At 41.5% G+C, this 26,014-nt stretch overlaps 1 protein-coding gene across 4 annotated transcripts in view; it reads right to left on the bottom strand.

The window, feature by feature from the left end:
• MANBA (mannosidase beta) overlaps nucleotides 1-25,428 on the bottom strand; it is a 56,191-nt gene extending 30,763 nt beyond the window's left edge. The window contains exons 1-6 of one of the 4 annotated variants that reach the window (XM_080590648.1): nucleotides 23,694-25,428; nucleotides 22,976-23,075; nucleotides 7,667-7,761; nucleotides 7,071-7,176; nucleotides 4,971-5,141; nucleotides 2,218-2,341 (exon numbers count right to left, since the gene is read on the bottom strand). In XM_080590648.1, coding sequence (XP_080446774.1) covers nucleotides 2,218-2,341; nucleotides 4,971-5,141; nucleotides 7,071-7,176; nucleotides 7,667-7,734 — 469 coding nt within the window. In that variant the 5' untranslated portion in view covers nucleotides 7,735-7,761; nucleotides 22,976-23,075; nucleotides 23,694-25,428. Of the gene's footprint in view, nucleotides 1-2,217; nucleotides 2,342-4,970; nucleotides 5,142-7,070; nucleotides 7,177-7,666; nucleotides 7,762-8,347; nucleotides 8,384-14,517; nucleotides 15,891-22,975 lie in introns of those variants that run through there. The other 3 variants (XM_080590647.1, XM_080590645.1, XM_080590646.1) reach the window with 3 other exon arrangements.
• Nucleotides 25,429-26,014: the final 586 nt, after the last annotated feature.

The following is a 26,014-nucleotide window of genomic DNA, read 5'->3' as shown; positions in this document are numbered from 1 at the left end:
TCATTCCAAAGCCATCCAGGCCTTTTACAGAGTCCTGTACAAAAGTCAGAACATGGCACTAGTCACTCTTTATTATTAGAAAGGGTTTTTTTCCCACCAGCTCCCACGGACATTATATTTGCCTTTCGTCAGCACTCATATGAACATGGTACTCTTTGGGAAAGATCGTAATCACAGGGCAGTACAACCACTTTTGTCTATGAAACAAAAACAGTATTAACAGAAAACGAGCCCAATTCATCCCAGAGTCACTACACAATATGAGTGGAGTTATGCTGGGGATGAATCGGGCCCATTGTGTCTAGACTTGATGGGTTGTACCGTTATGCCCCTTTTGCCACCAAAATGCGATGGAGGAAACAAGTTAATTACTTGCCTGAGACATCCCAAAGCTACCTGCGAGTCCCCTCCTTTACAGAACAACTTACTGAATAAGGCAAGACAGGGTCAAGGGTACTCAAGACTGATGTTTACATTTCCCACTAACCTCAGCAATTAAGTTATCTATCTAGAAGCACAGCCTGGGTAATCCTGTAATTCACATGTTACAGATGAACATCTATCCAAGCAAAAGCAACTTAAACAGAAAACAAGGAAAACTAGAACTAAGACACATTCCGTATACATAAGCTGCTCACCACTTACTTTCTCTTTTCACATGTATATTCTAGCTCTCCTTCCAAGACAAAAAGAGAGCTCCCTCCAAAACCAAGAATTACGTTCAGTCCTGGCCTGATTTCACTCCTCTTACAGAATTAAGAGCACCAAAGGGGTTTGCAAGTTTATATTACTCATGGCATTATCCAGGCAAGACCAATTTTCAGAAATGTTAATGGGGTTGAAAAAAACAACCTACACGAAGGGTCAGTCATTACAGAGCACTTTCCCTCCCCTCTATGGGAATAAATAAATTCCAGCCCACTCCTTAACCGCATGACCTGTGGGCCTAGGCACAGAAATCAAGAACAATTCATCTTTCACAGACTCAGTGGTCAAAAAGCTATGACACCAAATCTGATGAGCAATGTAAGCGCATATGTAGCTTAAATTCAAGTTGTTCATTTACTCTTTATTTTTCAAATGTTATCATGTTTGAATACTAAAAAGCTCTGGCTCTGGTTCCAAAGCACAAGCACTCTCTGCTGAATGAAAGAGGTTTGCTCTCTCTGCTTATCCAGAGACTAAGACTTTACCTACCAGAAGGTGGAGTTGTGGGAATGTGGGAGGGACCAGAAAAGATTTTTACTGTAGCTAAATTTTAGAGAGCAGAGTCTGTGCTGGGGCTTTCCATGGAAATTCCAGTCACGTTAATTCTAGCTAAGACCTGCAGCTATTTCAGGAAGCTTTAAAAGCATCCAGGGAGTGACGTCTTCCTATTTTATTCATACACAGCAACTCTGTTCCCAAGGGCTGAAATTCAACCCAGTGCGGAGGACTCACGTGCTAGCCTTTACTCCACTGAAGACTGGGCTCAACAGGCAGAGAAAGCAAGCACACGGGTGGTCTACAAAGGCATATATTACCTTTTACAGAAAGTTTCAACAGGAAAATTAACTACTTTTGCTCAGCTGCAATGATCTTCTAGACAAAGGAGAGGAAAATCAAAGGCCATGTCAAGGGAAGAAACCGGTTAGGTAAGTTAGGTAGCAGGAATGCAGAAGGCTGTCCTCTCAAATTGCAGCCTTAACAAATTATCCTTGCATAGCATAGCTGCTCTTCTGTCTCAGACTTCGTGTTGTGTCCTGAAAATTTGGTGCTCTTGAAACTCTGCTTACTCTGCAGCTGCCTTCCCAACACAGAACTAAATTCCCAGAGCAGCTTTACCTTTGTTTTAAATGGAGGTGAGACAAAAGTGAGAATTATTTACTGGTAGTCTTGGTAAAAATATGTGCCAACAAAAAAACTTTTTCTGAAACAAGAGAACAGGAGCTAACCTCAGTTGTATTTCACATTTTGATATATATACTATATATATTTCATATTTTCATTCTGGGATCTTCAAGTAAAAAAAGATTCTGAGTTCTAACATTTTAATCGCTGTTGTTTGTACTGAAGTACTGTTTCAAGACCAAAACCGGTGTGCTGTGGTAAGCAGTACACACAAAGTCACCATAAAACAACAGGACCTTTCCTAAATGGACAGTTAATTTAGCTTAACAATAAAATGGTTTGTATTCCAAAGGTAAAACAACAATAAAAGATAGTAACATGACTTACCAAAGAAAGGAGTTAAAGAAAAGTAAATCAGGTGATAATAGTTATAGGCCTCAATCCTAACATCTTTCCAGATTCCTTGAGTGGGAAAAGAAGGGCCCCAGTCCCAACTAAATGAACACTGCTCCTGGAATACAAAGCGATTATGTTACAAGTGCCTACTTTTCACACAGAAATTGATGCTGTGCCAGAAATAAAAATGATTTGCTATCTAGACATGAAATACTGCCATGCACTGGAAGAATTTTTCCAATTTCCATCAACCCAGAATAGCCTACAATACCTTTTCTCTTACTTCTTGAACAAAACTCTGCTGCCACTACTTTATATAACGATACAAATTTGTATTAAATATCCAAGTATATTAAAACTTAATATTAGCGAGAGCAAAACAGCACCTGCTCCAACATTAAAAAAGATTAAAAAAAAAACAACAGAAGGTTACTTTCAATTCAGCTCTGAATTATCTTAGTTTGTAAGGCCAGTATTTAATTTTATACCTAAAAGACAAAGTAAGCAGAAAGCTGATGGTTACAAATGTTAAAGAGAAGTACTGTAAAAGAATGACATCAAATTAAGCATCGTGGGCATATCTAAAATATTTTACCCTGTTTTTTTGTTTTAACACCATAGATTAGTACAAGGAAAGAGATGCACATGTCTGGTGCAATTGTGTAGTTCAGTCTTGTTCACTGTTTCTCCCTTTTTATGACTCTTTCATACAAAAACAAAGGGAACAGAAGTACAGTCGAGGAATATCTTTGTTCTGGTTCTAACATCAGAAAAACTGTCAGAATTATAAAATGCTGCTCAGGCAGAGAAGTACTGCTTTCCATTTAGCTGTTTTCAAACCTGGACAGACCTCTAGTTAACAAATCCCTTGAAGACATCTATTCAGCTGCCCTCCAAGCTTCACACACAGCCCCAGCCCCCAAAGCAAATACAATAGATCTCCTTAAAGTCTTGTACAGTGACCTACAGTTCTAAATTTAGAGACTAATAACTTACAGCCGAGGCATACTAATTTTGGCAAACCACATTGCACAAGTCTGGCCTATCCCTTGCATCGCTGGAGTCAGCCAGCCTGCCTATCAAGTTGCAAAAGAGCCTTCCAGGAAGCAAGCGCTGCACCTATTTCAAGTGCAAAAACAGGGACAATACATTCTTAGAAAACAGATCAGATAGAAAGTCATTTTCCCTTTATAAAAGATAAATAAATGAATCACTGACAGATTGTCAGATTTCACTAATAACACTGCAGAGACTATCAGAAGTAACATCATAAGAACAATACACTCGTATCACTGATGTACATTACCAGTGAAAGGTTTGCGTTTCGCCACAAATTCGTATTAAGATTTAGGTACATTTACTGCATGTAACACTGAACCTCAAACGTGTGTACAGCTCTCCATTATTGTATGACGATAAGCAGCCAGCTTACTTTAGCAATGCCCTAGTGTGTTTGTTTACTTTTAAATGTGACATTGCTGCTGTTTTTGCCACGTACTTGGACCTAAAAATTTTTCTGGAAAAGTCTGAAGCAAGTTTCCAAGCACAGTCAAGCAATTCCTTTGAGAAAATGAACTAAGGTACTTACAAATTTAAAGGTATCGTTCAGTAAAGCATAAAATCATTCCTGGCCATTTTTGCTCTATAAATAAGACTACAGCTGTTCAAGTGCCTTCTTCTCTTTAAGCTTCTCCCTGCTCTGATTTCTAAGAAGCACAATGGAGACAGCACATAGACTCAGAAGAATTAATTAACTTTCTAAAATGTAATAAAAACAAAAGCAGCATCTAGTCAAAAAGGCAACATCTTATACTGATGGATGTTCCCAGGGCAACATGAAGTCTACCTTCCTTTCCATTAATGTGTTTTAGAGCAAATTACACCTAGGTATAGATTAACAAGATTCACCTTGGTTTTCTGAGAAGCCTCTAAAGGACTTTCTTAAAAAGATCCAAATTCATTAACAAGAAAGGCATTTAAGTGGAGACAAACATGAAAAATAAAAAACAAAAATAAAAATAGCAATTCCAAAGAAGTTCACCTAGCCACTTTCTAGCTGCTGCAAAGGTGTCAGAAATACATGAGATGCTACACGAATGACAGTTTACACAGAGGAAGTTTTAGCAGCAATGAAGCCATGTCTTAAATCTGAGTTTAATTCTTTGTGTATTACATTGTTGGCTTCACTGAATGCGTACATTCTGAAGTCACACTTCACAACACCATAATAAGATGACAACAGGTCCTCTGTTAGGTAACACTTCTCAGGACCTGCCAGAGCTTCCCAGTATAAATAGCACAGTACACGAGCAACAGCAAACACTCACAAAGCTGCCTGGCGGAGATTTTTACAGCTCTGGCAATATAAACTGGTATTTGTCATAGTGAACTCTATTGTCAGTACACATTGCTAAACCCACCCAGTGGATCGAAATGTAATGATCACACATTTCCCAGTGCTAGCCTGCTCTCTTAGCAGCCAATCTCCTTGCACTCCCTGAAAAAGCCAGCCTTTCAAACATTCTTATCAGCTAGGTATGCTCAGCCTGGCCTTCACATGCCTCTTGTATTATCGGCATGCTGGATTACAGGTTTCTTGGGGATGCAGGAGAAGGGAAATACAATGAAAACTATGCCCTGCTAATAAAATGACATTGCAGGTTTCAGAATACATCTGTAAGGACAGTCCGTGGTGCATTCCTATTTTTGAGCCCGAAGCCGGAGTCAGATGATTCTGCCCCTACCTTTCTGATGAAATTGGCATGGCACTCTCCTTTCTGCACAGGTGGAGGGCACGCCGGGGGGATGCTGTACGCTGTGTGACATCTGCTCTGCTCTGCAGCGTATGAAATTGCTGATAAGAAACGGACTTCAACAAAATTGACCTCCTTGATCACGCTGGTAATATCAAAGCTCTAGGTCAAGAAAACAAAACAAAATCATTACAGCACTGACACTTATTTATGAGACCTATAATCGCTGTCACATTGAGGCTTTAATACCATACATATGTTATTCGAAAGCATTTGAACTGAAGCCTCGACAGGGTCTGCTTTTGAAGGAAAAGAAAATTAAGGTTATTTCTTAAGCTGGAAAACAAAATACACAGTAAGATTCTAGATAGAAGGAGATCTTTCTGGGCAAACCACTTTGCCCATACTGAGCCCCCACTGCCGGCTTCAGCGGTCTGCTTGCACACAGAACTGCTTGAAGGAGGAGGATGGCAAGGGGATCTTTACCTTCCTTCCTCACTCAGAGCTCATCTACATGTTTAGAAAGGCACTTTGTTCCAACTCAGAAAGCCGGTCTATACAGGAGTCCTTCCAACTCACGCTGTGCTGCCAGCTTCTCTACCACAAAGCACTGAGCTGCCTTTTGCATGAATGCAGCAAGGCTGTATTTCATGCTGCTTCCACTCCCATGCCTAAAATGTAGAGATACACATTCATGTCTGCACCGCACAAAGCATTTGGGGGCTTCCTCATTGGCTCACAAAACCGCCAGTGTGGCTGGACAGAGGGATAAACATCTAAGTTTCAGAATTGTCTTGTTCTATCAAGACAATAGGGTCCCAACACCTAAAAACTGTTTCTTCTTCAGAGCGTTCATTTGTGACAAGCCAAATCTTGGCAACTTTTTCCAACTTGTGAGCAGCCCAGCTAGCATCACTCACTTCGATTCGATAGCATTCAGCAGAAAATTGCAAAGGAAACAGCATCCCCTTACAGAGCCTTCATAGAGACTTTCCTGCAGACATAGTTATCGCGGAACATTGTGAACAAAGCAGAAGTCTGGGTCACAGCAATTCTCGACTCAATCTAATACAGTTCACTCTGGTTTTACCCTGAAGGCCATTTCATGAACTGTTACAATCTGAGACAGAATGAAGTTGCAGAAATAAGAACAAACTAATAGCACTTCCCAATTCTACAGAGCCTGCTACCAGTAATCCTTTAAATACTCTCCAAATATTAAATAATTACAATTTCATAAGAGCCCTGTGAAATTTCTTATTTCACAGATGGCAAAACTAAGTCACAGAGAAACTGAGTGATTTGTCCCAGATCACACAGACCCAGGAGGCAGAATCTAGTTCTCATGTCTCAGTCCAGTACCTCTGCAATAAAACCTGCCAGAATGGTAAACGCTGAGATATGAAGACACAGGATTTACTTTTTAACTCAGTGACTCCACTGATATTCTTCTTTTGACTTTTCCTTTTTTGGATTCCTTTAAGAAAAAGGCAAGTACCCAGAACAATTTTACACTTTAAAACTACAGAATTAGTTTTAATGTTCTTGCCACTCTCCAGATCATTCTATGATGAGTACTCTCATCCTGACACAGTCTTACATCTTTGGACTCAGCCTATGTTATCAAAAGCCCAATATCAAAAATCAAAAACAATATAACAAAAGGTATGGAAACACTTATAAGGGCTTTGCACCATGTGCATTTTTATTTCAGTATTCAAATGTAAACCATTCTGATACCAATTAGTAAGCAGATTTACAGCTAATATAACTGATTTAAGCTTACGTTTTCTTGGAGCTGTGACAGGTCCCAAGAAGCAAGACTTATATTATTAGCTGAACTGATCCTCTTCCATGGGTTCACTTGTTCTGAACAAGACACACTTACCTCTAGTTCTGACCCTGTTGCTACTGAAAGGGAAGTACGAGTTCTCTTTCCAACACTTCTCTGATTCCCTGTGCAGCCCTCAGGTCAACAGTTTCTGCGACCAAGCACCTCGTTTCATGTGTACTTGAAAAATGAAAGTGTTCAGCACAAAAGGCCTTTGAATGAAAAACAGAAGCACTTTCAGAACTGAACACATTACTTACGTATCTGTTGAACATGTTCTCTGTTGTCCCAAGAGTGACATTGTTGATCAAGATGTGTGCTACTGTATCTACTCCTTCAAAAACCAAATTAATTTTCTGCCACTTTCTACAAAAGACAACATACACATACGAAACTGTTAGAATACCTACAGTTAGCAGCAAACAGAAATCACATAATTTAAAAATGTACGTTCCCACTACTGTTAGCGGCAGTTGTCTCAACTATATCCAAAAATGTTTGACTCAGTGTGGCTACTTTATATCTTTCAATAGTCAAATTAAGATGACAGCTGAAGTGTCTCAAGTCTGCAACACAGCATGTTCGCACAGCCACGAAGTATCAGATGGGCTGGCTTCCAATTAGCCTAAGTATTTTTCTTCCTCAGTCAGCAATTCATAAGTAATTTTTAACAATGGAGAAAAAAATGCGAAAAAGCAACTCCTGCAGCGTCCTTTAGCAACAGCTTTGCAGCTGTACATTATTGCATAATTTATTAGATACAAAAGTAGCATGTAGATTTTGAGCTGATGGATTAACCAGCAATTCTGCATGAAAGATACTGTAAAACTGTTTTAGACATATCCTTATTGCATACCTGACGTCAAAAGGAGTTTTGAACGTCCTGCTGTAAGTCCAGTTATCCAGAGAGATCCACCTGTACATCACATCATTAAATCTATAATATGGATCCTAATAACAGACCAAAAAAAGAAAATGACATGACTTATTTAGTGATAGTGTTACTACATGAATATTCATTAGAAGAGCTCTTCTTAATTCGGACAGCCTGCAAATGCAAAACGCACCTAGTTCTGATATTCCTTTTTACCTTTGAAATAACACGTGAAAGCAAAGCTCTGGCAATATTTGGCTTTAACTATATAGGTCATATCCTGTTTGCCATAATCATTCATACTGAAAATAGAAGGTGCAGGATTTGTCTTTATATAAGAAATGACTGGGCTGGAAATTAAAAAAAAAAAAATAAATCAAGACAGCTTGTGACTTAACGAGAGGAATAGAAACATGATGGCCGTTATAACGATGGAGAAAGTAAGATTAAAAGGATTTTAAAGAGGCAAAAAAACAGCATTTTAGGCCGCTGGGGACAGCTGTGAACAAATTTTACAGTTTAAAATAATAGCAAATACTCTAGTTGTTTCGTGTCAACCTGTGCTGATGTGGTAAGACTAAGTGACATTGGTTTGTTTGGAAGGAGGGAGAGAGCAAAAAGAAACATCGCAGTTTGGTTTGTTGCATAAAATTAAATGATTACCTTTAGAGAATAATGCTGCATTTATACTGAATGTGTTCTTTCCCCTTTAGTCGCACCACTCAGGAAGAATAAAGGCACAGCTGGTACAAGCTACGTGCTCAGCCTTCCTGGCTTCATGCCGTGTTGTTATTACCTTGTGGCGGGTCACAGCGCTCCTCACCTCAGCTGAAGGTATCGGCTGCTGCTGCACACCTCACACCAGGGCGAGGAGAGGTGATGTGCTACGTGTGTGGGGACCTGGGTCAGCCACCGACAGCTCGGTCCCATCCTCGGCAGCAGCAGCACGGCCGAACTGCCTTCCCCAAACAAAGACCAACCTCCTCTGGACTACAGGACTCAAACCCAGCTACGAAGAGAGAGCAGTGCTGCATTAAGGGTCACTTCGGGAAGGGTCCTCTGCAGCACCAGCACACCTCACCATCTGCGCCAAATACCTGCATCCGTGCTGAAGAAAATCTGTCCACTTCTTTCTTTTTTTTGCTGGAACTCAATTTTTCTTCCCATTTCAGGAGTCAATATAAATACTGACGACACTTCTGGATTTGAATTCTTCTGAAAAACGTTGGTTTATATCTCACACTTGTTTTACAAGTGATAGGGGCAGGCTCTGCAATACAGACACAAGCCTATTTATACAGCAGAGCAAAATTACAAAAAAAAATATGGAATTACAGCATTTAAGTGTCTTTTCTCAGCAGCATAATCTCTTCTGAGTCCTGCAGCAGTATAAATGCCAGTCCTTGAGCCCATAGAGAGGGCAAGTTGTAGCCTTGCCTCATGTTGTGTTCTATCAGTCAAACCTCCTGCCACAATCTCTTACCAGCGTCAAGAAGCATGGATGTTAAAGATGTCAAAGAAGACAGAGCTGACATCTGGAGAACACAAAACTGTTCATCTAGCAGCAGACAGACACATAGGAGAGTTTCATCAGAGGCAGAAATTACGTCCTCAGATGGGCTCTTACAGAAGTGTACAAATCCTCTCAAGGTTTGGGGAAAATGGACCACAACAAAGAAAAATGACTTCTCCAATAAACTCATGAGATTATCGGCATCTTCATTACTAAAAGAAACTGGTTTTGAGTGCTGGCAGATGTATCCATACAAGTCAAACTGGTTGGATTTATTTGAAATAGAATTTCCTCCCGCATTACATCAGCTCCTATTAAAATTCAAGGTTCATTTCAGAAAACCGGATGAAGAAAAAGACAAATTTAAGACTCTCGTAAGGCACTGGCAGAACTGGAAAGATGGTAAGCAATAGGCTGCACATGTATTAAACACACTTCACATTCATTAGCTCAACATGTTCCTGGAAGCAAGCCGTGACGGGGTGGAGCCAGCTACAGCTATTTTTAGAGCCCACCAAACGTGACAGCCTTGCGTTTTCCTGCTCCTTGCAATTTTGGGAAAAATGCTCATCTGCTCAAGCTCCCTGCTTGATTGTTCTCTACTCCCAACCTCAGCGCTGTAAGCAAGCAGCAAACAGCCCGCCGAGATGAAGCCCTGCTGGAGAGCAGTGAAAGGAAGCAATTTTCCCTTCAGGTAGCAGGACATGAAAAGCGCCGGCAGTATGAAACAGCCAAGGGTTTTTGATGTAAGCTCCTCCTTGCAATGACCTTAAGGGGATATGGAAAAGCTGCGGTCATACGAGCCACGAACCTCTGCGTTTGGCAGGAAACGGAGGAGACACGGACACACCTCAAGGGAGGCTCAAAGGCAGCGTGTGCGGTGCCAGGCACGCACCGGCCCCGCGCAGGACCGGCTTCAGGGGGCATGACACAAAGACCTGAAGGCCACACCAGGCAGATCAGCTTGTCATAAAATGAAATGAAAGAACAGGAATAAAAAAACAGATTCTTCTGCGTTATCCTACCGTTATTATGATCCAGATTGAAACTGCCTTGCAAGCTCCTCTCATAAATCACTTCTGCTGACAGTTTATAACGTACACCATTAAGAGAATCCTGCTTGAAGTCACAGAACAGCAAAATAAAACTTTCAGGAGATATTTAATGATTTTGCCGTTGCCAACTTCAGACTAGAAGCAGAACAGTTAGGACGCTCACCTATACCCCCCAACGCCTTAGTACCTCAAGCTACGGTACCCGTTCTTCACCGAGCCCAGCTTGAAGCGAAGCTGAGCCTAGCGGCAGCGACGAGTGACCCATGCTCGTGGACCATGCCTTTTGGAAGTCTGTCCCACGGCCACTTGTTTTCAATACTTACTCTGCCAAAGCTGTTACTGAATGTCACCTCATGGTCAAGATGTGATACAGCTGAACACAGCCAAACATTATGGCAGAGTCAAGCTACAAGACTAGTATTAGGATAACTGATAAGATGCTAATAGCCATTTCTTAATATTCTTTGAACACTTTGTTGCACGTAAAAGGCTGCTACAACTTTTACCTACTATAACTTCACAGGCATTTGAAAGAACTCCTGCTCATCCTAAGTCTCACCAAGGTTTTTGGACGTTTCCACGTATGCTCACACTGCTCACCAGGGTACGAACATTTCAACGAAAAATATATTTATATTAATGAACTATTTCATCAATGACTGCCATTTAACCTGTTAGAACCGTATGATAACAAACCCAACTGTTACCTGGCATGATCTGAAAAATCTGAGCTATGAAAAAGTGCCAGAAAACACACAACATAATATTTCATATGAATGCAGAAGAAGCTACAGAAAATACACGCTGCTTTACAGAACTGCAGAAATATCACTTGAGATACGTAAGCTTCTGTCTCTTCTAGTATCTTTTAATACACAAGTAGGACCGAGACCACCGTAACCTTCTGTGTCAAGTGCACGCCCTCGTCGTATAATGGGGCACAAGCTGCCCTGTTATCCAGCCCCTGTATTAGCATCACAGTTGCACACCCCCTATAATAGTTCTTTACAAATCAAAGTGACAGCTAATAAGACAAAACACCCTTTCTGTATGAATGCAAACGGCTGGCAGATGAGAAAATCCAGCTACAATAGCCATATTCATCAGGAGTGAAACTTTATAGGAGTCACCTGCCAGCAGGAACGGCATCAAGCAGCACTTGGACAGTACACGCAGGAGGACTATTATTTCTAGCACAAAGATTTAATGCACAAGTTACCTGCTGATACGTCTCGCTTATCAGAACTGTGCCTGAAAGAAAATACTAGGCTGGCAGCACAGTTAAAAATTAAATCTTCCAATCTTTATTCAGTGATCTGGGGATAGCAATAGGTTTGCTGCAAATTGGTGAAATGTCTGCACTTATGTTCAGAAGCTTTGCACTGGCTTCACTCAAGTGACTACTACCCTTGTTTAAATGCATTTCTCCTTTTTTTAATTTTACACGTAAACAGTAATAAGAGCTACTGATTCTTAATGAAATCTTATTAAAACAATACAGCTCAACACATGCTCTGAAGCTATCTCCTACTCTTGGAGCTTTTATCAGCTAGTCTAGCATCTGAAATACGTTGTTTGAATGCAGAAAGAAAATAATACTTCAGTAGGAACCTTGGAAGCATCTTCTCCAAGAGCGTTTTCTAAGATACGTACATTTGGTGCTTTCAAAAAGATGGGTTCATTCAATGCAAATTTTATGAGCCAAAGAGTACCAACATCTCTAGAAGGAATCCTAAAAGGATCCGGAGGGATGAGTAACAAACCCTCGGTGCCAGAGCTTTCTTTCAACTCAAATGTATAGCCTGCACAGCCGATTCACATGAAGCTACAGACGTGCAACCAGCTACAGCATCCCTGGGCAAAAACACTTTGCGCCTCAACCTAAATTTGAAACAAACCGCACATTGGCAAGTAAGCTGCTCGCAGCCTACTCTTGCAATCCAAACCACGTTTTGCAGGCTTAGAAACCAGCAGCTTTTTTTTGATGCCTTGCTCCCCCTCATTTGTGGGGCACCCAGCAGGCTCCTCTGATGGGTGTAGGCCTTCCCAAGACTTATTAATTTTACCCTTGTGTTTTGGGTGCTCACCCATGAAAAAATCCCAAGGCTAAGGAACCAAAGGATGCAGTGCTATTTGCCACGTGCAAACCACACAGGAGAACAGCAAATAGACCTCACTGGGCCCCTAAACATATGGGTCTTGCTATGCAGAAGAATTTAATTCCCACCAGTTTTGTTCTCCTGTTTTCTGGTACAGCTTTTGAGAACAATCTTCACTTTGATTACAAACAGAAAGATTCTGGATTGCTGTCCTAGTAACATTTTCAGTGGGATGAACAAAAGCTCTACACTCCATGGCAGGGAGCGAAAGGAGCAAATGGAAAAAAAAATAGGACCAAAGCTTTTGTACTTGGACAACTGCAATAAAACTCCTAATTCTACACTTGACACAACCCCAAAACGGTCTGATTTCTAGAGATAATAAGCACTGATGAAACGGGGCAACCTCTCCCTAAAATTCAGACTGTGTACACGCTTTTGTATAAATACAAAAATATGATTTTAGGCAGCTGCATTCAAAATGTTTGGCCGTAAGCATTTTCACCACAACGAAAAAAACTCAGGACGAACAACTGAGCTGTACTTTTTTGCAGCAGGAAGGCAACAAAGAATTTTGTCACCAGCTCCCTCCGAACAACCCAGGTTCGCTGCTGGCGAGGCACGTCGGTCCCCTTGGCTCCCGCACAGAGCACACTAACCCTAATGCCAGCAGCTGAGCACCGGCTTCCACGCCACTGTGGTTTCACAGCTGGCCCTACCAGCACGTGCCTGGAGCAAGCCCATACTTGCACGCACGTAAACATGTTGTAATCGCCCACAAATAACCATCGTCGATTTAATCAGCCTCGTGCCCGTCTTCCTATTCACAAGAGGTGTGCTGCAGGCTGACTAAGCTCTCCTACCTGTGTGCAGACTCGGGATCCTGCCCAGGCACACCAGAGTTCATGATCGCAGCCTCATTTCCAAATACCATACTGCTGCCTGAAATGACTGAAATTACCACTCGGTTTACAGCAGTGCAGCTAAATTAGCAATCACATTTTCTCACTTCGTAAGAGCACTTAATGTGCGAGTAGTTAAATGTGAGTCTTTCACAACGTCATTAACTTGTGTGCATGAGTCAGTGCATTGGTCACAGTTTCTCCCGGATGATTATTCACACTTATTAGAGCAATGCCTCACAGCACAGCCAAGCATCTGAGACATTCAGCTTATCTTATGCGCTTTGCACGGCATGAAGGGGCGCAGCCCTCGTCGCTGATCCTCCACGTATTCTCTATACCTGCCCGCTGCATTTTTTAAAACTTGCTTTGAAAAGCCATTTTAACACCTTTCCCTTTACACCTAACTTTAGTCTGAGCAGAGCAGGATGGTAATCCGAAGGATCACAATTACAGAATAGAAAACATAAAATTCACGCATCCAGAAAGTATTGATTAAATAAATACTGTACAGGAAATGCAACACTGGGCCCTTAATAAATATGATATATAGTTATGTCTGATACACTTGGACAACAGGATGCTATTTTGGATTTTTTAGTACGGCAGCTTATTTATCAGTTTTATAAATGATCCCGTTAAATTCACCGTGCTCTATGCCTTTTGTTTCACTTAGCGTCTACACAAATCCTCATAAAAAGGCATCTCGATGACGACCCAGACTCAGTGCCACGCTCCTTGCCGTGCTGAGTCACGATATCAGGATGCTGATATCTGAAGAAACTCTGCTACCAATCTACAACTGCAGTTCTGATCACTTGTCAGGGAAAGCGGTCACTACGTTTTCATAAAGCTAAAAACTGAAAGAGGCAGTGGTAAGCAGAAAAGGCAAAGCTTCTGGAAAGTGTTATTTATGTCAGGAACAAGTCTATTCAACGGAACTTTCTCGTGGTTCAGAATATAATTCCTGGAGACAGCATGGGAACGTGCGATCTCAACCCTTCTGACGTGCTCTGCAGGTACGGAAAGCGATTTTTAACGGACTGCAATGCCTGAGATCCCTGGACTTCTGGCATCAACAAGTCCAACTTCAACAGGGGACCCTCAGGAACTCATCCTTTTGGGGCCACGCTGCAGGTACACACGACTCGTGCCCTGCGATGGCTACCAGGCGTCAAACCAGGGGATCTCGGGCACCCCGGCCCGACTCGGGGCCTTTCCCCACCGCTGCGGGCACGGAGCCCCTGGCGGCTGCCCACCGTACCTGGATGAGGCCCCGGCGGTGCAGGGCGGTGTGCACGCAGCCCGGCACCTCCGCCGGGAGCCGCACCGAGCCGTTGCCGTTGCCCAGCCGCCAGCCGCCCCGCAGGCTGCGCACCTCGGGGCCGCCCCACGCCGCCGCCAGCAGCACCGGCACCGGCAGCAAGAAGATGGCGGCGCGGCCCATGGCCGCCGGGGGGACGGAGCGGGGCCGCCCGGCCACGTCGGCGCCAGGCCCGGGGCGGCGCCTCGGGCTCCTCCCGCCGGCCGTTAACGGGGCCGAGGGGGAAAGATGGCGCTGCGGAGGAGGCGGGAGGGCTGAGGGCTTTTCCCCTGCCGCCCTGACAGCGAGAGACGGGGCACACGGTTTTACGCGGCCCCCAGCTGCCGCCTCTTTGAACTGTAAAATGGCAGAGGGGGAGAAAAGCAGAAGGCTCGTGAAAGAGCGCTCTGGTTTCTCACGGAGAGGTGCCAGGGCGGTTGCTGTGGGTTTTGTTTATAAAAGCCGAGTACAGTCATCCACAAAGGAGCAAAAGGGCAAGCTCCACGGAAACAACGCGGACACCCTCCCCAAACCGCACTGCAGGCTTCCTGCGGGCCCTCACTACCTCAGGCCCTTCCGTCACAGCTCAAAAACATAAATTAAAGCGTGAGCGGAGGGACCAAAAAGCACACAGTGCCAGTAATTCTCAGGCTGGCCTGCCCCACACTGCGTTTCGCCTCCATGACTTGGAGACGCTTTGCACCACCAAACATTTGCACTTTGTCGAGCTCTTCCCCCAGCTGAAGCTGTACTGTAAGCGGATGGCAGCTGTGCAGTTCCCTGCATCTCGTGTTTACGGATATAGGAAAGTGAGCCCCTGCAATTGCAAGAATCACCAACTCCAGTACTATCTGCTAGAAATAGTGTTGTGGCACCACAAAACAACATAGAGTACCTATGAACCTTCATTATTAATTCCCCCCTAGGCCTGTTTAGCCGTGAGCAGGCTAGAAAGCAGTTTTGCTTTTCTTTGGATGCAAATGGTTTTATTCCCCTCACGCAGCTCAACATGAAATTTAAAATGCTTTTTTCAGCCACCACTCCATGGCCTTAGATTACTCCTTGTGGCATTCGGGGTGTTTGTTGTTATTGTTGTTTCTTAAAGCACAGCTGATTAAATGAAACTTCCAGAAATCTACTGATGTGAATAAGCCCAACGTAGCCCATGCATTTTCATTTATACAATTTTTACTCCATGTATGAGCAATGTTAGAATCTCAGGCAGGTAGGTTACTTGCTGTTTCACAATACACTCAAGTGAGAAGGTGAAATGTGTTTAAAAACAGAAAACCACGCAAAATGCTCTAAAGTCATAACATTACCATTAGCATCACAACTTCCTGTTACTGTATGATTTTTTCCCCTCTTTAAAACAGAATAGTCAGGTCACTGTGCATCCAAAGCAAGCAAAACTACTAAATGGACGTAGGTTCATACGTGTGATTCTGCACAGAAATGCAACTAACCAATATCATTCAAAGGAACCTCAGCTAACTGTGGGGTTTTATCTATATTCTGTTTTTCCATTTCCAGCCTTATGTTTCCTTATTGTCTATAATTATGGACTGTAAAATTAGAGGAAGGGATACGTAAAGCACCTTGGGATGCTTGAGTTAATTACTTCAACAACGTATATACGCTTCATATTCCAAGTCACATAAGAATGAAGTATGAGTGACGCGTGAAAACATGCTGCTGCTCCTGGCACACAGCATGGAGCATAAGAGCGAACTATAGACAAGAATAGGAATAACCAGGGTTTTGTTGGTTTGTTCATTTGTTTTAGCTGCTGGCTTTCACACAACTAATTTAGCACACCTTAAGAATCCACCCTAGATATGTCCTTAGAAGATTTAGAACATCCTCTTGGGCTGACAACCCTTCATTTCAATTTAAGAGAAAAATGCCAGCCCTTCCATATATCTCCTGTATAAAATATACAATATAACCATGGGTGATTTTTTTTCAGAGCACAGTTCTAATAAATACTGGTCCAAGAAACAGCAGCTGATTCTCATTTTGTCACTCTGAAAACCCTCTGCTACCAACTTCGAAAAGGAATGGCTAGAGCCCACACTGACAACAGAGTCTGTGCAGAAATCTAACTATGGGAACAGTTACTCTGTGTGCATTTTTAAGACCGAGTAATCCGCGTTCAATATATTGGCTAATTGAAATCCAGGTCCCATTTGAGCTGAACTCCCAGCCATCTTTTAGTAAGACAGGCAAAAAAGACTACTGTCGTAGAAGATTGAGTTACCTCAGCTGGCTTCACACGTTGTAGAATTCAGTCAAAATAAATAACTGTCTTCTCACCTTTAAAAGTTCAGACTATAAATCCATTATACATTAACAGTACAAAGTCTTGTTCAGTTTCTGCCCTCATCTGTCAATGAGTAATGCAAATCAGCTTTTGGGACTGTCACGAAATTCAGTGTATTTTCTTTAAATTCACTCATACAACACTAAAAGCATTTGAAGACTGTGGTGCTGCCTGAGAGATCTTCTGGGATGTTATTTCTCAAGAAGCAGATTTATAGAGGATTAAGTTTTAATGCTACTGAAGAACAACTGCAAGCTGGCTTTTTTCCTTCCTCCCCCACCCCCCCTTTTTAAAGCTTTTTCAGCAAGTCATGTGATATCTTCCCAGTAAGAAGGAAACTGCATTTCAAGATGTTTACTGTACTTCCGTGTTTTCTTTGCCTTTTATTTTTCTGCCGAAGACTGACTGAGGCAACACACAAAAAAACACTAAAAACAATGCTGTAATTAAGTATTCTGAGAACATGCTGTTTCCTTGTTCAAGGCTTATAATTAAGTTAAATCATGTCTCATTTTCATGTCTCAGTTATAGGGTTTGGGTTTTTTTTTGTTTATTTGTTTGAGGGTATTTTTAAGCAAATGACATTTTTACCGTTTAAAGATACTACAGTCTGAAAAGCTGTGTTAAACTTCTAAGACACACAGCAAGATCTTTCGTGCAGCTTTCTTTTATTGTGTACCATATTCCATCTTTCTGAAATGCCACAAATTTAGGAGGTTACTACGATTCTTACTTTACACGACTGCAAGCAGATATTCTTTATCAACTAAGACAAAAAGCTGAGCATAAAACCATGCCTTTGGCTATATTAGAATAAATTCAGAGTAGTTCCATTGAAGCTGCTCAAATTCTGCCGTGTTAATCCAAAAGTCTTTTGTTTCCAATTGCTATGCAATCTCTATCATCATGACAGGCTGTAGATGCTTTCTCTTTCAAATTCAAGTTCAGTGAGTTCACACAAAGGTTTTAAACAAACAGGTTCTCACAGATTTGGCTGCGGTACTTTAAGATCTTACTGCCCCCACCTGTCCACCCTGTATCATTCTTCTGCTGAAGGTTACCACCTCTGAAGCAAAATAGGACTTGTGTTCACACCAGTCCATGCTGGAGCTTGCGGTCTTTTGTACGCCACTGCAGACACCACCACCACCAGCAGTTTGTCAAAGCAGCAAAACAACCGAAGGGTCACCTACTCTGGGGAGTTCTGCATTGATGCAGCAACACTGATGCAGACCTGTTGAATAAATACTGGTGTAAAACAGGACTGGTGTTTGGATCATCATATATCCCTTCTGACGGTGCAGCACATCTGCATGAAAGCTTATGTGCAGCTCCTCAACATAACGCACATCCTCTGCTTCATCACTGCCTCTACAAAACAGAGAACTGCTATGCAAAATAGTTACTTTTTCAGCGGGCGTAAAGGAAATACGGTGCAGGGAGCCTTACGGCTATGGATTTGTAAAGGATGGACAGAAAGAACAGATTTCAAGCGTTATTTTATGTTTATCTTGAATTCCATCCCAAAAGGATGCTGAAAATAAAATGAGGAAATAAATTAACATTGCTTTTAGATGAGGACACTGTTAATACATCACTAGAAGAGAATGTTTTACTGGGTTATCATGAGCAAAATACAAAATGCCAACTTAAGTGACAGGCCTTAAGTTTCTTTCATAATTATTTTAAAATCTGTAAGTCACTGCAAGGGTATTTCCTCAGCAAACAAAATTACTCAGCCCTAATAATCATGTGCAACTCAAGGTAAGTATGTGGAAGCGAAGCTACTGCTCCAGGCAAATGCTATATGGAGGGGGAGGGGAAACAGAAAAAAAAAAGGTAATAAGAATTTTAAAATTGCATATGCAGAAAGGCAGCCAATACCTTGACTATCGCCTTAAATTTGATCAGGTATGCCAGGGAAAAAGCTGTATTTCTACCTCTACACAGCATCTTGCTTTGAGATGGGATCAAACCAAAGGACTCGGGTTTCAGAGTACCACCTTCCAGGGCACGGGCACAAAAGGTGTAAGGATCTTAAAAGCCAGCATGATCAGGTTTCTAACAACAGCCTCCTTAGAAGATGGAATTCTCCCAGCTTTTATTCTCTTTGGTTTATGAACAATTTTGAGGCAATCTTAATCTATTTATAAGATTATATAACACTGACCATTGCCATTCACCCCGTCTCATGAGCAGAAAGTTACCGTCTGAAGACTAGGCACGGTGCTGTCCAAGCTACCTGTGAACTGTCATTACAACTTACTGAAAAGTTATCTGGAAACAAAACTGATTCTCTGGCATTTAGAGGAAAACACTAGTACATACGGGGACAACAGTACAAAACAGCTTGCTTCGCCTTTCTCAGAGGTCTCAAACTAGTCACCTGTAACCACAATACAACATATGACTCGTCCCTAAACACCTGCAATTAAATCCCTCAAAATGTCGGTGTCAGAGGTAACAAACTGTTTCTCCCATGACGGAAGTTTGAGAGGCTTCAGAGTTTTACTGATGTGGTGTGCTTCGCCTGGCATCTTGCCAGCTGAGCGCAGGACATACCAAACCGATTACACTAAAATATGAAAGGCACATCCATCCTGCTGTTTTAATGGATGTTTTCCTTGCAGGTGAATATTATGAGGATGTCAACAAAAAATTTATAGCCGATAAACTGGATGAGTAAACTTAAATGGATTTAAAGACAGACCAGGTCAGGACCTCTGTTTCTCAGACTCAAGTGGGGGTAACACACCTGCGTCAGCAGCACCACAGAACTCATTAGGACCCGCTCCTCCCATTCATTTCCACAAGCCCCCAGGAACATGCAAAATAACTTTACTGAAAACTGCTGGTGCTCCAGAGTCACTTCTTCCCCCTCCTGAAACAATGATTTAGCATCTAGGAGACTTGCTAGACTTCTTCACCAAGAAGTCCCTGCTGAATGAACTCACGTCCCGCTTGGGCAACAGCAAAATCCTAAGAACCTGCTGCCTACCTATGAAAAATCTTCACTCATCTAAACAATTCCAGTGCAAACCCCTTAATGTAAAGGAACTACATTCCTGTGCAGTTCAGGATGCTACATACCACATCACTCACTGCACTGGCACAAATATTTGAGGCATAAGAATTACAGAAATTGACTCACACATGTTAACCAAGCAGACATACTTTACTATGGGCTCTGTTTTTTTAAAAATGTTTCAATACATAAAAAAAACACTATACATGCCCACCTATAGAAAAGTGATACACGTATTTTATTTTCATTTTTAAACAAAAAGGAAGCAAGGCTTAAGACTACCACAGCAAAAAAAAAGAGAATAAGTACTGTCTTTGACTACAAATTTCTTGATTTGCTACTATTCAAAAGGTTAAAGAGTATTTTGATACTTGCACTGGAAGTGGGAAGGCAGGCAGTAGCTTTATGGCTATAAGCACGGTAGAGAGGAATTTGTAAAGAACCTGGTCTGTTCAGCTCAGCCCTGGGTGAAAGAAGGGCCCTCTTCTCTTCAGGTAGCGGAGCTGTTAAGATACAGCTCATGCTCGTTTTGTTCACAGGGAAATTCTCAGCCCAGTGGATCCAAATAATCCACTGTCTTTCATAGCTGCCACAAGAGTTGCAGCTGCATGGAAGAGCTGTCTGTTCTCACCCCTAGGACTATAGATAGGTGCAAAGGCGACTGCAACCTGTGACGATCTGAAAAACACGAGAGATCACTGCCTGTACTCCTCTGAGATTGCTTCCACAAGCGCAAAGATTTTCAGCCAACGTAAGGTGGTATAGCCCGACTGAAGTGAGGAATGCCACACCATAACTTTAATATAACCCCTGTAAATAAATATTCAGCATGCATTTTGATGTCTCGCTTCACAGAAGTTCCACTATATTCTGAAGGTAATTCAAATTTTAATTATTAATGAGTTAAAGAGTGACCAGACACTTAAGTTTTTGGCACTTTTTACATGCTAGCAAAATAAAGAGCATTCAGCAAACAGTAATTTCCAAAGGTAAGCTTAAAACGCTTCTTCATGACAGAAAACTGTCATGATTCCAAAAGGTTATTAAGCACTTACAAAATTTCTTCATCTTCAAAGGTTTAAGATGCAAAATCATCTTGAAAATTTATCTGTCAATAAAAGTGAAGTGGACCCACTGTTCTATTACACCGATTCTCTCAATTTTTTCAATATGGTTTCATCAGCAGTGGCCATGTTGACAAATGCAGTTTTCAAGGCCTGGAACTATGCCCTGAGGAACTTCATTCACACCAGAGACACTTTAAGTGTTAAAAGCAAACAAACAAACCCCCACCCACAATAAAAAACTCAGAAGTTATTTAGGCAATTTAGTCTAATAAGTAGTTCAGTATGCCTAGCAAGTTGAAAAATAACTACAATTTTTCTCATCACTCCCTTCTGAGGCCTCCCTACTTGCTCACAGCCCCGGAGGTGAAACTTGGAGGACAGAAGGGTGCAGCCAAGCTTCTCCCTGCTGTTGTCCACTTTGACAGTTAACAGTGGACAGCTTAACACAGACATGAAAAACCCACGGCATTGCTGAGAAGTCACTGATTGTTTAGGAAATATCCCGGTGGCAATCTGAACTTGTGGATTTTTTAAGACCTCTTCTGTTTTGTTGTGTTTTCTTAATACCAAGGATGCTGATCCACTGTTTATCCTTCTAGCTTCCCGGCGATGATCCATGATCTCGTAACCACAAACTGTGATTACTGCTATTTCCTCCTAGCAGAACTCTTCTGGAAGGGCTTATCAGCTAGCTACAGCTGGCTCAGAAGGTACATCTGGCTGCTCTCTCCACTGCCCACACCCTACAGTGTTCATGATACACGTCAGTCTATGCTACATAACTTTTCTTTACAAATTCAGTGAGACTGACAACATTGAGATCTTCCCCCTCACTTTGTCCCAGCATATCTACATTTGGATTCCTAATCTTAATACACAGCTGTTCTTTCACATTTACTTAGAGCTTCAGAAAGCTTAACCTGCTTATTATTTTTGAAAGCTTTCCTCCTAACTAGAGCCACTACAGCAAGCTTAAGAGATTCTAAAGATTGCTAGAAATATTCTTTACTAGCAGTTACCCTTTCCCCCTTTCTTCATGTCTTTGCACCTCACAAAGCACAGCGCGCTCTAGCAATTGCCTGAAATCCTGGTTCTGAATTTAGAAGTGCTCAGAGCCCCCAGACACTGCCAAGATAAGTTATAGGGAAGAGATTCCCCTTTGAACCAGGGAAAGCAGCAGAAAGAAGCCCCAACAGTGTGGCTGCACTATGCAAAAAACAGGGGTGCAAAGTAGTTCAGGTTTCTAAACGGTGGAGACAAACACTGCAGGGTGGCTGTGAAAGGGAAAACAAGGCTGGGAGGATGGGTCAGCTCCAACCCGTTTCTGTATCTGCAGGTCTCCTGCTCTGGGAACTTAGAGATGCTTCTATCTCAAGCTAATGGCAACTTCTCTTTTCATCTTCCTGTTTTTGTTTGTTTGTTTGTTTTTGGTGGTGGTTTTTATATTTTTGGTTTTGTTTTAGTTAAGAATAGCATGAAACGTTATCTATGACCAGAAAGATGACACAGCAGCTAAGCTTAAAAAAAAAGAAAAGAGCTGTTTCAAGGAAATTATCTCAAGGAAACTGAATTTCCTTGATTCAATTTCCTTGAAACACCTGCACATCCCAAAGTTTGAAGGTACCTGGTCAATGGTTTTCCAGAAGGCTGTTTTTTCATCCGTTTTTGTTCTGAAAACCTGGAATATTTTTCTACACTATGTATCAAGGAACATTACATGTACAAATACATTTCAGAGTTACCTGCATTTTCTTAAAGCTCAAGTTCTCTCGCATCATCTACAGTTAAACCCAAAAGAACGCACATTGACCTCTTCCCCAATTTATAAACACGAAGTTAAGACAAAGAAAAATTCACATCCTTAGCACTAAAACACTAATTCTGAGTTTAAGGGGCAGCACACAAAGCAGGGGTGGAGAAAGAAAAAAAAAAAAAAACTATCTAAGTAATAGTCAACTACCTACCTCTCATCTAATTCAACTGCTTGTGATTTTGTAACCCTACCTTGAAGTGTAGCTTTCAATGAATTTGGAATGGATTCTCAGGAAACATAAATCACTGTGTAAATACGACTTAGGGATATCCTCAAGAAATACAACTCAAACTGTAAAAAACATTAATAAAATAAATTAATACAGCTCGCAATAGAAAAAGGTCACACTTCATATACCCAAGTTCTACCTCTTAAATTTTTTAAGTTCTTTATCAGCATTTGTCCCATAGCATATCACTACCCAGCTTAGAGCTCATTCCCAATCAAACCATGAGCCCAAAACCCAAAATATTTTCATACAAAAACAGGGCGAAAGGAGGCTTGTACTAGTATAAATTGTATGTACTTAAGCGCACACATTGGCTTACACATTGCAATTAACGTCTTTAAAAAGTAGTGTTTTTTATAGCACTACTGTATATCAATGTGTAGAACTGCCACCTTCTGAGTCTTTGGAAATGCCTTATTTATGCAAAGCTAAGAAACCCAACTATATTAAAATAATTGTATCCTAAGGATTTTATAACCCTTATAACAAATATGATGGTTATTACCACATTTTAAAAAATAACACATGATAGCTGTGCAAAATAATCATCTGGAAAGCCACGGTCATTCTGTCTTTTGGGGGCCTTATGTTTACACCCACTTCATACAGTGGGTTCTGGACTTGCAGAATCACACAAAGGCTTAAAATACAGTAACGGCAGGCTGCGTTTATAAGCTTACATGGTAGGATTTTCTACTCAGATCATAGCATCATTGAAGCAAGATGGCCTCTAAACACCATGGATCTCACTCGCATCTTGTTTTTTAATTTAAATGCATTTGTATATGGTTTGTCCACTGGCCTTTTAAAAACAAAAACGAAACAATAAAAAATGTCAATTAGACAAGACAGATGCTTAAGAGGAGCAACATTTTAAGGGGCTTCTCTCACTGATACAAAGATTTGAACAGCATTCAGTCCCACATACCAAATTTAATTCTCCAGCCAGAACTCACCCATTCTATAACAGGATGTATTGGTACCACGTTCTGGAAGCTGTCTTGCTCTCCACTAAGGTTGTCAACTGAACTCCTACAGTAGCTAACAGTGATACTTTCGTCAATGCTCTTTTGAGTACAAAGTCTAGCATTTTATGAAGAGATCTGGACCTCTGACTTCAATAAAAGAATTCCAAACCTTGCAATAGGAAAAAAGAACAAAATAATGGTTATACTTAGAAGAATTTTCAAATTCTAAGGTACCTGTGAATTAGTTACTTAGCTTTTCTGTATTCGTTATCAGAGGAGGATTAACAGCTTTGTGGAGACTCTGTAGACCTCATTTTAGCAAGAGCAGCCTTCCCCAAAGAATTAACAGCTTCATACTAAACTAAATGCCAAAGCTATGACACATCTTTGCTATTCACCTTCACAAGTTTGTCAGGAGGAAAGGGTTATATACTCATGCTAAGCTCTGTACACAAGATTGCACCTTGCAGTTCCTGACTTAGATGGCAATAGGGCCTGGGCTGTGCAATAAAAAGTAAAGTCGCATTCCAGAAAGTTGCCTTAAAACTCGAGACAGTACTCATGACTACATGAGCGTGGTTTTCTTTCAGACTTGAATCAAATGCTGTGAGGTAAGAAATGCTGAGGCTTACTCTGGTAAGAAAAAAAAAAAGGCTTGATTTAGAAACGAGCATCAGCTTCTCTTTTCCTCAGCACAGATTAAAGTATCCCACTCAGTGCCCCCCATCAACCGGGTACAACCACAGACCAAGGATCAGTCAAAAGCAACCTTGCAGAAACTGTTGTCGAAAAACACGTTCTGATCAATGTTACAGGTCTCCTGATGAAGCTTCCTTCCCTCATATAAAAGCTTGCCTGCTTGCATGCAACATTGAATTCTCCCGGTCAAGCTTTCCCAACGGACAGGAGAGAGGGAGGAATAATAAAAAAAGACAGCAGCTCGTGAACTATTGCATACACACCTGCAACAGCTCATCTGTCTACACCCTGAGTTATTCTTACTAAGACAGGTCTGCACTGGTATTCTTCAGCAGGCTAACTTGGACACTTAAAGTAACAACTTACCAGCTATCTTATTGCAGGTTATTTTGAAGCCAGTGGACTTTACCCTACATCGCGCTGAGTTCTGACAGCAACGCATTTTCACCTCACAGTAATACAGGCAGCACATCTTTACCTTATGTATCTTCTCGTTACATTTCTGCAGTTTTGTTTCCTGCTTTACCACGCTTTCTCTGCACTGCCCCTGCGCTGTTCCCAGTGGATAAGCCCTCAGCTTTATACTCTAAATACTTTAGCCATAATTTCAACTACCATTTAAACAAGCAATTGCCTATTGCGGTCAGAATCCAACACTTCTCCAACTTATTTCTGTTCTAGGTTTATGTTAAAGGCACTGGGGTAAAACATCTTCCTTTCAATTACACCAAGAACCGCAGAGCACAAAACAAGCAGGTTATTCCTACCAGCAGCATCGGGGTTGTTTTTGCTTTTTTTTTGGGGGGGGGGGGGGGGGGGGGGGCAGGGGGAGTGTTCAGACTCTGGGGATTACAATATAGTCTATGTTCTCGTGAAACCTTTATACCTTAAGATCCTTTATTGATCATGGATTATTTCTCTCATTTCATTCTTCTTGTGCCAATTTGCTTCCCTTAACTCACTAAAGGAGACAGTTCCCTTTGCTTCCCTAGTCTTAATGGATAAAAATTAAATGCTTTTTTATTTTTGTTGTTCTAACGCCTATAAACACAGCAAGAAACCTTCAGCTGCGTTCCAGCTTTTACCATGTGTTAAGCGTTATTAAGGACTTGCAGCCTGGAGATTTCTTTTCAATCACTAGCCACACATCTGATGTACCTATTGAATCTGCTTCAGATTACGATGCTTTTAAGACTTTTTTTGAACAATGAAGAATTTGAAGTAAAATTACTAGAGAACAACAAATGGAAATTGCAGAAAAGAATACAATACGTTATTTAGACTGCTTCTGCTTGTGACTGCTTAAGCCATTAAATTCTTTTTGTTAATGCTAT

The sequence above is a fragment of the Anser brachyrhynchus genome, assembly GCF_964034855.1.
Source record: "Anser brachyrhynchus genome assembly, chromosome: 4".
In the NCBI taxonomy this organism is placed as follows: domain Eukaryota; kingdom Metazoa; phylum Chordata; class Aves; order Anseriformes; family Anatidae; genus Anser; species Anser brachyrhynchus.
Note: the sequence above shows the minus strand (reverse complement) of the source record. Positions and strands in the feature narration are given on the sequence as shown.